This window comes from Diachasma alloeum, unplaced genomic scaffold (genome assembly GCF_001412515.2).
Source record: "Diachasma alloeum isolate Michigan unplaced genomic scaffold, Dall2.0 Dall_scaffold_00256, whole genome shotgun sequence".
In the NCBI taxonomy this organism is placed as follows: Eukaryota; Metazoa; Arthropoda; class Insecta; order Hymenoptera; family Braconidae; genus Diachasma; species Diachasma alloeum.
In genome coordinates this window covers 1,387,157-1,400,745 of record NW_021680401.1, presented here as the reverse complement: position 1 = coordinate 1,400,745, position 13,589 = coordinate 1,387,157, and the positions used below count along the sequence as shown (strand labels likewise).

Genomic DNA, 13,589 nt, shown 5'->3' with positions numbered 1-13,589 from the left:
AAGTATTCAAATTCCGAATTATGTTCTCAACCAAGAATTGAGAAATTAAATTATCAGGTATATTATTTTTCAAATTTCAGTGGAGATAAGTAAATCTTAATTACTGTAAGGCGCAACTTCTCATAATATTACTAAAGTAATAATTGATTCCAATCTATGGAAAATTCAGAAAAGAATTGAAAATTTATGTCATTTTGTTTCTGAATATTCATGTTCCACCGAAAATTCAATCAAGTTGTGAAATTTCCATCTTACTCCCACTAAAAAGTCATGAATTCTCGTGAATACTACTTAAAACTCGAATTTTCATACCCATTTTTTCCTCAAATCTGAATCAATGTCACATGAGATTTACTATAATATCTTTCATGAAATTTCAAAAAATGTCCAACAGTATAGCACCAATTATTCATAATGAATGCCATATCTTTGTTAGTTCGATAATCGAGGATTAACAAGCGAGATTTATATGAAAAAATGTTCATAACAAACATTTCAGTAGCCAAGTGGTAAAAGGGTTAAAGTCGACTCATCTCCCAGTTGAGTTTTTCAGAAATATTCCCGAACCTAAGGGAGATAGCGAAATTTTCGTAATAACATTTGTTGTAGCACTCAATCGGCTCCACAAAAAAGGTTATAGCAAAAATTTTGCTATCTCTCTTAGATTCTGAGATATTCATTGAAAACTGGTCAATCGTCAAAATTGATTTATACCGTTTTACCACTTCGCTACTGATTTATTCAACCCTTCCCCGTTTGATCTTTCCATCGTTTAACCTTTCCTTGATCGACCTTTCCCCGTTTGAGCCCTCATTTGAAGCTTTAGTTACAAGAAGTATTGATTCATTCGCCCAAACAAACGAAAACTGCGATTCAGACGGAGTAAATGTTAAAACGAGAGAAATTCATTTTGGGATTGAAAGGTCGCGGGATTTTATAAATGGGTTTCTCTGAATTCGGGGAAAATTAGCGGTGGATTATTTTTTTTCATGCCGAGATGAGGAATATGTCGAAACGATTTATACTCGTGTTTCGCGGATGTTTTGATTGGATTCGAGGGAGTGAGGAGATTGGCGTAATCTTTCAGGCGAAAAAAACGACGATAAAAGATAGATCGGTCGATAGCGGATTTTTTACGTCATTCAAATTGAATTTAGAAAACAGGATTGAGGTGGAATGATCACATTTCCGATCGCATTTTTTTAACCTACATCTGCGAAAATATAATAAGAGGTCCGAAAAGATTGATCAAGAGACTTCCTGTGAGAATGTTATGACCTAGAAACATAGGTTGATAAACATATGTTGCAAATTCGCAAATAAATCAAAATAGCGATTATTGCTATCGCCTTCATCTTTGAACTCAATTAAAAGGGCATCCTTATTTTTTTATGCCATCATTCAATCAATTCAGAACATTTTCTTTTTAGTTATCGTAGGACAACCGATTTTCGAAAAAGTTCAAAAATTAAAAAAACTAATCGATGAATCAAATTTTAATTAATGGTGATCGAAAGGGCTCAACCGTACATACACTGTTAGAAAATTACTCCTGAACTTTCCAGTAAAAAAATCTTGAAATTTTCAACAATCACCCACTCGTACGAAACTGTCATGTTTTTTTTAATTGAAAAAAATGAGTGGAATTCTGGAGTATTCAATGGAATTGCAATTTTCAGGTCTACATGATAATGGAAATTATTAAATAATTCGAAAATTCAAGCAACAATTTCCCAGAATTTTTAAATTCACTGAAAATTCAGTTGGATGTGATATTCAATTTCCGTAATGAATTTGAAAATTCTAGATTTCAGTGAAATACCAATGATAATCTAACCTGGTAAACCCAATTATCCTGAATCCCAGACTGAATGACAGATTCCATTAACAATTTAATCTTAAATTGAATTCAAATTCACAATATTGAAAATTCAAGGGCAACTATTGTTTAATTTTCAAAAAATTTCTAACAATGTACGTTTGAAGAAAATGTTCAATTCCATAGCGAACAATTGAAGGAAAATTTTATTACATACGTACACACGTACGAACGAGTTTCAAACTTTTTGAATCATACCTCATCAATATATAACCCAAAAAATCAAAAACCCAAATTTGAACGATTACAAAGCTTCCATTCGGCAATAATAATTCTCTGCAAAATGTAAATTGAACGATACTGAATATTTTATTTTTCTTCAAACTTTTCTCACGTAATTTAATCGACAAATTTGATGATGGAAAATTGTTGAATCTATGTCGTCTGTACCAAACTCCAAAATAAACTTGGACATCCTCAAATCAACTCTCTCATAATTAAAATGAGCAACAGGAAAACGTGGAAATGCTTCCGTTACAATGACCCTGACAGCTCCACATCTCACAAATCCACCCACCACCCAACAATTTCCCATTCCCCACCAACAAAAATAAAACACCAAACACCATCAACTTACCCATCAATTTCCTGACTTCCGTCTGACTGAGAAACAGATTGAAGAATCCATGCCCCGGCCTGACAACGATAAACAGAAACGCCAGTCTCAGCAACATCATGCAGCCAGTCAAACCCACGTGTTTCTGTTACCACCAAAGTTCCACCGCGTGTGTTACTGCGCGCGCGGCTTCTTTTTTCAATGCAAAAAGACCGAAACTATAAACCACTTTCCACAGTGTTCCCCCAACGTGTCACTCCAATAATGCGTGGAACGATCTTTCAACTCATTTTAACATTTCGTTGAAGTGTCTTCTCCCGACTTTTTTCAAATCAAACCCTTCAGTCCCCACGATGTTTATATTCTTAACAAGTGAATAAAAGCCGTATTGTTACCCACAAATTCAAATATTCCCGCACACGAGTTTATTCACAGACGCTCAGAGCGACGTAGCGAGTATACTTCACTCACTGGTGTATATTTTTTTGTTTGACAGTTGATTTTCAATGCTTCCACGTGCAAATATCCATCGTCCACGTGGCAAAATATACAAACTAAATGCACCAAATAACGTTCAACAGGTTGTACTTGTAAAATTGTACTGTTGAGTCGCTGAATTTTCACTTATTCATCACGAATAAAATGACGACAGCGTACAACGTGTGAATAAGGGAGCGTTGTTGCCTCGTGAAAGCCACAACCAGTTCTGCTACAGCCGCCATGGGTCGACCAGGGTCGACGCAGGCCTGCGTATAAACCGAGCACAACCGAGCTAACCCGAGCGTCAGCGAGCCCACGAGAGAGATGAACGATTCGCCCTGTGGATGAACTGAGAACTACTGACGCGCGGTTTTCTCGTCTTTTTGCTTTTCGTTTATTATTTTTTCTTTCTCGTCGCTGCAGTTTCCCTCCGTCGGGGGAAGAGAATGACGCGAGAGGCAATTTCTGTTTGTGATCAATGGTTTTATGGATGGAATTGTCGGTTTTCGGAGGGAAAATTCGCTCGTTAGGAAGCGCCAATTTTCACGATGGGCTGGGTTTTTTACTCGTTTTCGCGGGAGTAAGTTGATAACAATAGGGGCGGTTTTAGATTGAGTCTTTTGTCATTGGGATTGCGGATTTTTTTCAGGTGTAGCGGAGTGGAATTTCTGGGTTTATGGGGGCGAATGCAGAATGGAGATCTTTGGTTGCACTTGACGGTGGATGAGGATTTAATTTGTTGGGTAATTGGGGAATTCTGTCGTTATCAGATATACAAAATTACCGTCATTTTTGAGACCGCGTCATATGACCAAAAATTTCGGTCATATGGAGCACAAATTTTCTAACTACGAATGAAAGTCACAAATAATTTGCAAACAAACTGTCGTCTTAACATCTGCATAGATGCATATTGACGATCATAATTAATTTCTAATTCGTGACGGTCATAATAAAAAAATAATTTTATCTAGAGAAATGAAAAATTACCGTGATCTTCGTTGCAAAATGCACCTTAGGCTAATACGAAATGAGTTCAAATAAAAATTGATAAAGAACGGCCAGCGTGATATGGCCATTGGCTGAAAATTGTCGAAAAATATTCGAAGCATATTTCGAAAGTTTATAGGCTACATCAACCGCAGAGATGCAGAACCTATGGAAAATGATAGAATTTTCATAGAATGAATTAATTGCCTATTCGTAGTATGAAAAAATGAATTTAAAAAAAACCATTGATCGACTTTTTCCACTGTCAAGAATAATGGTCTGATCAATAACGGAGGAGGGACCATTAACTACTTGCGAAAGTAACGAAAATTCGGGGAATTAAGTAGTTCATCACTTGTGTTGTTGATAATTCTCAATAAAAAAAAAAGGGCCAACGGCACGTGGTGTTCCCAAGCGGTCACCCATCCAAGTACTAACCACGCTCAACGCTGCTTAGCTTTAGTGATCGGACGAGAACTAGCGGTTTCAGCGTGATATGGCCGTTGGCTGAAAATTGTAGAAAAACGTTCGGACCATATTATGGAAGATTGTATGCTGTATCAACAATAGAAATTGAAAACCTGTTGGAAATTGTAGAAATTGCATGGAATTGATTAATAGACTTCTTGCAGTCCAAAAAATTAAAAACATTTAACTATTTGTGAAAGGGATGAAAATACGACGTATCATGATTGACTCATCCAAAAATCATTGATCGACTTTTTCCACTGTCAAGAATAATGGTCTGATCAATAACGGAGGAGGGACCATTAACGACTTGCGAAAGTAACGAAAATTCGGGGAATTAAGTAGTTCATCACTTGTGTTGTTGATAATTCTCAATAAAAAAAAGGGCCAACGGCACGTGGTGTTCCCAAGCGGTCACCCATCCAAGTACTAACCACGCTCAACGCTGCTTAGCTTTAGTGATCGGACGAGAACTAGCGGTTTCAGCGTGATATGGCCGTTGGCTGAAAATTGTTGAAAAACTTTCGGACCATATTATGGAAGATTGTATGCTGTATCAACAATAGAAATTGAAAACCTGTTGGAAATTGCATGGAATGGATTAATAGACTTCTTGCAGTCCAAAAAATTAAAAACATTCAACTATTTATGAAAGGGATGAAAATACGACGTATCATCATTGACTCATCCAAAAACCATTGATCGACTTTTTCCACTGTCAAGAATAATGGTCTGATCAATAACGGAGGAGGGACCATTAACGACTTGCGAAAGTAACGAAAATTCGGGGAATTAAGTAGTTCATCACTTGTGTTGTTGATAATTCTCAATAAAAAAAAGGGCCAACGGCACGTGGTGTTCCCAAGCGGTCACCCATCCAAGTACTAACCACGCTCAACGCTGCTTAGCTTTAGTGATCGGACGAGAACTAGCGGTTTCAGCGTGATATGGCCGTTGGCTGAAAATTGTAGAAAAACGTTCGGACCATATTATGGAAGTTTGTATGCTGTATCAACAATAGAGATAGAAAATGTATGGGAAGTGGTAGAAAGTTTATGGAATTGATTAATCGTCATCAGTACAGTAAAGAAAAGAATAGAAGGAAAGCGCCAATGGCGTGTCTCCGAACTGCTTCAACGTCAATTGAGATCGGAAAAACCATCTTCTCAACTTGTCCGAATTTGTAGGAATATCAAAATCTGAACACGGAGGATTTAGAAGTTCAGTAAACAAAAATTGATTAATACAATTGAGCAATTTATTCACTCTTGAAAATGATTACATTTCATTGGTCATGAATCTATATTGATTCCAAGAAATTATATAATCCCAAAATTTTTCTATTGAATAACTATTGTCATCATTTATTGTATATGACTATTGTCATTTTTTATCAATTCATGAGTGAAATAACTATTCATCTTGTGTTGCTTCCCGTGAAGATTGGTCCACGCACATTTGGTGGATCCCGTCACTGGCACAATAACAAATTTGGTTTCCAATGATTTTGGGACGTCCGGGTTCACAACCTTGAGGTGGTGTAGGTGATACAGCAATCACGGCTTGTGAGAAACGAAACGGATATTAAGAAATGGCAACATTATTATCCATCCATAATATTATTTTTTCGATGCTTAAAATCGATAGGTACTTGTTCAATTTTCATTCGAAAGGTCCATTACTGTGACATCGACCTGACGGGTTGACGATTATTTTGATATTTAATGGTATTAGATTGAGGCACCATTCTTTACATTGATGGCCGACGGTGGATACACGGAGAGAAATATTCAATAAAAATTACCAGAAAAAAGACGTAAAAATTACGTTTCGAAACGTAATCTGGGAGCGAAGTAAAATTCAATAAAAAGTGTCAATCGTCACGTAAATTCTACGATCTGTTCCGTAAAAATTACTCATCCGTCCGACGCCTCACGGCTAGCCATGAGTTACCGTGAAGGGGAGATTGTAACAACACGTTCCGTAATTTTTCCGGAACTTTTCGTAAAAATTCTTAAACATCCAAGAATTTTCATGTTCTGAGGCATAATAAGTCTTGAAGTTTCTGTTAGATTTTACAACTTCCAGAAAAATTACGTGAATTTTTCGTATTTTTTCGGTGACAGGCCCGAAAATTTACTGAACGTTTCAGATTTATTCTCTTATATTCCTATATGTAGAAATTCACTGAAAACGATTCTCCCTTGCGGATTACGTGAAATGTTCCGTAATTTTTCTTGAATATTTCTCTCCGTGTAGAAAATGAAATAAGGAATACTAATCTATCGCTGAATTTTTATATTCATTTTTATAAACACAGGCCAGGAGAATGATCGAGTTTTCGAAGTTGATGTGAAAAATATTTTCAGATAGAACGGGGCTGAATCCCACTTTCATTTTTACATATTCTCCATAAAAAGGGTCCCTTTCATGAAGAGAACGAAATAGAACGTGGAATTTCCAACGCTATTGATGATTTTAGGACATTTGCAACGGTGTCGGTTAATTAAAACCATATTCAATCGAAAAAACGAAAAAATTTTGTTGGAAATATGTATCAAAAACTTTGAAATGTTATTCTACCTTTTCTCGACTACACGGAGAGAAATATTCAATAAAAATTACGCGTCTTTTCCGTAATTCCGGAGCGAAATGTGGTTGTAAGAAATGTTACGCAACTGTCACGGAATTTTTCCAGAGTGTTTCGTAATTTTTATCTGAATCTCCTCTGGAAAATGACGATATTGTCACTTGAATTTTCTGAATCGATTCCGTAATCGGTGAGTGAATTGTGAGTCCCGTAATTTTTACTGTGCTCTCTGCGCTCGAAATTTCGTCAAAAAAATAAAAAATCTAAGAAATTGCCTTTTCATATATGAAATTTAAAAAAATTGAAAAAAAATTTTCAATGGTGAGAACACCATATCACTAACCTCAAAATAATAAAAAAAATTGAAGATACAAAAGCGGATTGATAATTGGCGAAATCGCTTATAAGATTATTTTTCGTAGCATGAAGATTTCGCAAAAAGACAAAGAATGGAAAACTGGAAAAACGAAATACTAATGTAATGAAGTAATTATCAAAAACTATCTCATTTATAGGTAGTAAATGCATTCCTGAATGATTTTTCTTCATTTCTTTTCCATGAAAATCAAAATATGTTCAAAAATAGAATGACTGTATTTCACACTCACATACCAACAACCAGAACAGCCAAAAAGATCAATTTCACGAACATTGACATAGTATCCTCGAGTTTCTGAGACTTGCCAAAGACTGCGTATAAGAGTACTACAACGGTATTATATATAGTCAAACAAACAATTAACATGTTCGTTATTTTACTGTTCTGTCAATCATACATCTATGCCTCGCCAATAAAGTTTAATATTTATTGTAGTTGATAATGAATAGATAGATAAAACATTGAGGTGAGCTCATATTTTTTCGCATATGGCTCCATTATTCCCCGGTAGGGGAGGATGGGGCAAAACGGCCCCCCTTCAATTGTCAATAACTTGTGAATGACATTGTGAAAATTCCCAGTTTCAACTTCATTTTGAAGATAATTTTTCATTCTTCAAAACGAGCTCTAACTCATCCCAATCGGATTATTGACTCGGAAAATATTGACGATTGAAGGGGGGCCGTTTTGCCCCATCATCCCCTATTCATTTTCCACTTCATTCTACGGCATTTTATCTTATTTACCTTACTTTATTCATCTCATTTATTACATAGTTGATAGATAATTTCAATCACGATTATTTGAATTTGATCTAATGAAGAGATATTCATTAAGAAATTCTGAATGCTGTAAATACAATTATATGGTTCTTTCCAAAAAGTTCCTGCTGATGCTGAAGAATCTATGAAATCCTGTACATATCGCATGTACATGCACTATTATTAAAAAATTGCCAATGGTTCTCCTGCACTCGAGTGGATGTCATCATTTGAACAGGTATCCGTCTCTCCAAATGGACTGCAAATGCATAATCTTCCGGTAGCATCTACATATACACGTCCGGGCTTACATATTTTTGTAATTTCTGGGTCGACTGCTACTCTCGCACTCACAACTAGAAAAAAAAATCAATATGTCCGGTGAAAATTATAACTTTTTTTTATTCTATCGACAGTAGACTGATCCAAGTTTCCCAATCTAAATACATGGTGAGAATATATCATTGTGCGCGGAACTTATGATGAGAAAAACGAATCTTTTTCGCGGAAAATAGAAAATTATAGTCGGTGACAGATATCAAAGCAAACCAGGGACCGAGCCTACTCGACAGAAGAAATTTGACCGTTACGTTCTGAACAATTTATGACTAATAGAATTTTTTTTTAAATTGTACATATTGAAAATGAATTGGTAATGTTTGTTAAAATTCGATTTATTCAGTAGTAATACTCCAAGAGCTTCAAAATTAAACCTTACAAAACCTTTCGAACCTTACAAAATCTGGATCAAGTTCTGATGGCATGTCAGATGGACCTGAAGCAATTTCTACTCGAGATGATCCAAATGAAAAATTACAAAGTTTCCATTCGGAAGCAAAAATATCATGAATGCGAACATTTTTATGAAACTTCTCATTGCAATATTTTTATACTGACTCACCAACGAAAGCAAAGATCAAAATTACCAACTTCCAAAATATTTCCATTTTCATTCAATTTTTCCCGACTTGTGATCTACTCCAGTGAAGGCGCCAAACAGTACTGAGAATTCAGCGATTTCTGATTGCCTTTAAATAATCCCTACTTGATCAAACATCATATACATGGGTCGATCCGATTTTATCGTTCTAAAATTCTCCATATTTCGAACTCATTGTTCCCATTACCATAATGAGCAGAAATACATGTAAATTCAACAAATGTATGGCGCAATACGAATAATCATAAGCACTTGTGTCCCTAGAAAATTAACACGAAGCTCATTATTGATACAGCTGGAAATTTTCACCTCGCTGGTTCTAACTCCGCCTGATACCTGTAATTGCGATAACTCTCGCTCATGAATTTATTATTATGATTCCTACAGGAAGAAAAGCGAATTGTAATATTCGATAAATAGAAGGGAATTTCAACAAAATGTAATTTGTGACATTTCCCTATTACTAGACAGTTATTGATTCATGATGAGGGAGTAGTGGAGGGAATTTTCATGTGATAGACCAGAAGGTCATACGTATAATATTTGAAATAAATCACGGGAATATTGCATTTGATTTTAGAACTTACTGGAGTTGTCAGTTCCAGAAATCTGATTTAAACAATTAGAAAAATTTTCTAGAAAAATTATTGTCCAGTACCAAAAAAATTATTGGGTTTATCATAATTCTTTTGGTGCCGCGCGCGAATTTTTCAGGCGTTACACAATCAATTTTCCATGTCTGCGGATTGTAACTCGTTTATGATACTTAGCAGAACGTAATTTGTACTTTTTTTTCTGGAAATTTTTATGGAATTTTTTTCTCCGTGTACCCAACAGTTCTTGATTCCAGTACCATCCCCATTTCCACTGAATAAACCTTGAATTTGAATCGTCATATCACCTCAATTTATTTTAGCAACACCAAGAAATCCAAATGCCTAAAAATTAATTTTTTAAGAGAGTTTCAGAGTCGAATTGCTCAACACCAGCTTCAGGGAAAAACCTAAATTTTTTGTCCCAAAGTTTTTTTCTTTCGAGTCAACTTCAAGTGTCAAGTGGTAGCTCTTGTATAGTTGCGAGATCTTTCATCCCCAATGTTCGTTTATTTACAAGTGAAAACTGAAAGGAACTGTATTACGATGAAGGAATTATTTGCATCGTCGTCTCATCTCGTTTATTCGATTGCACAAAAAAGAATATCAAATTGTCGGTAAGGAATAGCTTCACCCGAGAGAGATTCTCATTTTGAAGCTTGAGCTCGCTGGAGTAACAGGTAGTTGATTTCTATCCGTTGTATCTGCGGGAAGGCAGCACCACTCGATTTCCATCTATGTCATCTCATCTTTTCCTGGAGCAATCGCCTGAGGGTATACCGTACTCCCCCAACATTTTTACGCCCACTTTAGTTGATACGTCGAGAATTTTTAGGCAAACATGTCACAGAAAATGGAAGGATTTTAGTCGTGAAAAGAATACAGTAGACTCTCGTAATGATCGCTCCCATTATATTCCATTTCCCCTCAATCGCTTTATCGCCGGCGCGAAGGCTTCCCCCACTCCCTTTGACTCCCGAATGCAAACACATCGATGTTTTCTCACATGCGCTATTGTTTCGTCTTTTTAGGAAATCGTAAATGTAAAGGGCTCTGATATTAAATTTTCGAAAAACTAGGCGCATGGTGGGGATAGGAAAATATAGTGGTATTTGTCCTATAGCCCTACGTGTGCGGTTATAACGGGAGTCTAATGTATTGGCGTTTGATATGCTGTCCAAATAATTTGAGCACGGAGGACTATTTCGATGACTGAATCTCGAATCAAACACAGAAAAACCTAAATGTAAATTACGTTTTGCTAAGCGTAATTTATGGTTTGCTGAACATAATTTACGCTCAATGCCACTATGGGTAGGCGGAAAATAATAAAATGATAAAAAACAATGAAAATGATAAAATGTCCCATGGTTTTTTTTTCCGGAATTTGCTAATATGGTGCCTGCCTGAGTGGAAATTCAAATTAGGATAGAATAAGAGATTGACCAGTGAAAACTGATTTTGATCAATTTTTGATCAGAAATGTAACGCTTGTTTGGGTCGATGCCTGGTCAAAATTCGGATCCGATACGGATCAAGACGAGATTTGACTGGTCAGAATAGGATCACAATTCACTCCGCCACGATGGATACAGATACTCCATTCAGAACTTCATCAGATCCTGATCCGAAAGTCTAATCAATAAATTCTGACTAGTATTGAACTTAAAACTAATGTAGATCCAAGCTAACTGAGTGAAATTTCCACTCGGGTCGTGGCTGATTTTCCCTTCATGAAAATCGAAATTTAGGCTTCAAAAAGAAGTCTTACGGTCAAAATAAAAAAGTAAATTACAACCAAAGCGTGTTTTACATTTCACTGAGGGCATTTCACGACGAAAAAATTTAATAGAAAAACCTATCGTATTCGTTAGAAAATTCTATTGAATTTCTATTGAACTGTTCTATTAGTTTATGGCCGATTCTATTGAAATGTTTAATAGAAAAATAGAATGAAAAAAACTTAGAAAATATGAGTCGAGTAAATTCTATAGAAAATATATGAAAAGAATAAGTTATATAGAAAAATCGAATTATGTTGACCTTTTCTATTGAATGTTTTCTATTGAACATGTCAATAAAATTCGATAGGTTTTTCTATTAGATTTTTTCGTGCGTGTTCACTCCGAAGAAATCGTACATCATGATCTTAAAGTAGCTCTATCCTTGCGCTAAATTCAAAGATTATTGAAAACTGCAAAAAATTTCCAGAAAAATTGATTAAAAGTCCAATTTTTTTCTCAATTTAATTATCGTTTCGGTTTTTCAAAGAAAACGTGTTTAAAAATCAGGATTTAATTCAATGTCTTACGTAAAAATCAATATTTCTATTGTAATCAAAGATTAACATCTGAATTTATTTTCATTAGATTCGAAAAAATCAAAAAAAAATTTGACACTTCGTAAAAAATGAACCACCGTTTTGCAAACAAGTTCTGCTATTTATTTATAAGAAGGAAATGTTGGAAAAAATATCCATATTTTGCGAAATATAATTTAGATAATACTGACTGGGCATAAATTTTTTGAAAATTTTTCAATGCAATTTAGTTGGAAAATTCAAAAACCGATAATATCTAAAAGTGTAGCGATGCCCGGCCAAAGGGTAGAGTTACTTTAAGGATATCCAAGTACGGAGTAAGGATATCCACATGAGAGCTTTTATTTGAGTTCCATTTGACCCCAAGTTTCCGGACATTTTACAATAATTTTAATATTTAAACTTTGCAGATCTGAATTTGAATCTCGATATGGAACTTTTGGAAAACAATTTAAAAATCTCAGAAAAAATTAGAAAGTTTATTTTTGGAGGAAGATTGCTGAAAAAGTTGAGAAATTGCAATTTTTCAAAATTACGAGCATTTCCTATAAATAATTTGTAAACAACTATTTTCCACGATAACAATCAGTTGTTCGAGATCGTAAAAAATTTCACCAGAAATCTATTTTATGCCTAAAAAAGTGAGGTTTCCGAAAGTTTGAGCAATTTCAATTATTTATTTACAAACAACAAATGTTTAAAAAAAATAATAATTCTGTGCAAAATGTAATTTGAATGAAGCTGAATATTCAGGATATCTTAAATATTTTTCTCACCCAATTTAATTGACAAATTTGATGATACGTGAACAACATCGTATTCTACGCTTGAAATTACTTTTTTTTCTTCGTCGTTAATTACGAATTAATAACCGTGAAACATGAAAAAAAATATCTTAATTTACGAATACGAAATCGTAAATTACGTTTATGTAATTGTAATTACGGTGATTATAAAGCGAATTGTACGCTTCAACTTGAAGCGTAAAATACATTTCAGAAAGCGTAAAAGACCACTTATTAAATGTAATTTACGTTTAGGTGTTTCTGTGTGAAATCTCGAATCAATTACTCATAATTTCATAGCCACAAAATAAGAGGGAAAATATCAATTGAAATACGAGGTCAACACTTCAGTGAAAATCACAGAAGATCTAGCTGTAAATTTCTTCAGCTACTAGAAGCAACTTCTAACATTTTCACCCGATCCCACTAATTATCGAGATATCTGTCATCATCAAAAAACGATCCCATCTCTTCCTCCAAACCCATCAAAAAGCATTCAGCTATTCCCAAGAAAAACATTATCAAATGTACATTTAACCCAACTCCTCTGCATCGCAACTCCTCAAGACATATTTCATCCCGCCTTATCGATTTTCGTTACCTCCCCTTCAAGTCTCGATACTCGATACAACCTAACGTCGATCAAATTCCGCCATAACACGCCAGGTTTGCCAGCCGCATGGCACTACACAAGATTGCGTTGGGTTGAAAAAGATTTTTTTCATATCCCCCAAAAGTATTCCAATCTCGCCGCAACTCTATCCCTTACGCCTGAATAAACACCCTCGAAATCATGCGACGAGAGAAAAAAGAACACAGCAAAAAATTTGAATACAGAGAAAAAAACT

At 35.1% G+C, this 13,589-nt stretch overlaps 1 protein-coding gene, 1 long non-coding RNA gene and 3 other non-coding genes across 5 annotated transcripts in view; all 5 read right to left on the bottom strand.

The window, feature by feature from the left end:
* Positions 1 to 3,125, bottom strand: part of LOC107037569 (tyrosine-protein kinase Dnt) — a 64,611-nt gene extending 61,486 nt beyond the window's left edge. The window contains exon 1 of the mRNA XM_015256193.1: positions 2,457 to 3,125. Within this exon, the coding sequence (XP_015111679.1) occupies positions 2,457 to 2,556 (100 nt within the window). The 5' untranslated portion in view covers positions 2,557 to 3,125. The remainder of the gene's footprint in view (positions 1 to 2,456) is intronic.
* A 1,169-nt stretch (positions 3,126 to 4,294) lies between these two features.
* LOC114841183 lies at positions 4,295 to 4,413 on the bottom strand. The gene has a single exon (XR_003783047.1). It is a non-coding gene; the product is annotated as a 5S ribosomal RNA (ribosomal RNA).
* A 345-nt stretch (positions 4,414 to 4,758) lies between these two features.
* Positions 4,759 to 4,877, bottom strand: LOC114841182. Its single transcript, XR_003783046.1, has one exon. It is a non-coding gene; the product is annotated as a 5S ribosomal RNA (ribosomal RNA).
* Positions 4,878 to 5,213: 336 nt separating this feature from the next.
* LOC114841181 lies at positions 5,214 to 5,332 on the bottom strand. Its single transcript, XR_003783045.1, has one exon. It is a non-coding gene; the product is annotated as a 5S ribosomal RNA (ribosomal RNA).
* A 277-nt stretch (positions 5,333 to 5,609) lies between these two features.
* Positions 5,610 to 7,655, bottom strand: LOC107037583. Its single transcript, XR_001460851.1, has 2 exons — positions 7,576 to 7,655; positions 5,610 to 5,935 (listed from the first exon to the last, which is right to left on the bottom strand). It is a non-coding gene; the product is annotated as an uncharacterized LOC107037583 (long non-coding RNA).
* Positions 7,656 to 13,589: the final 5,934 nt, after the last annotated feature.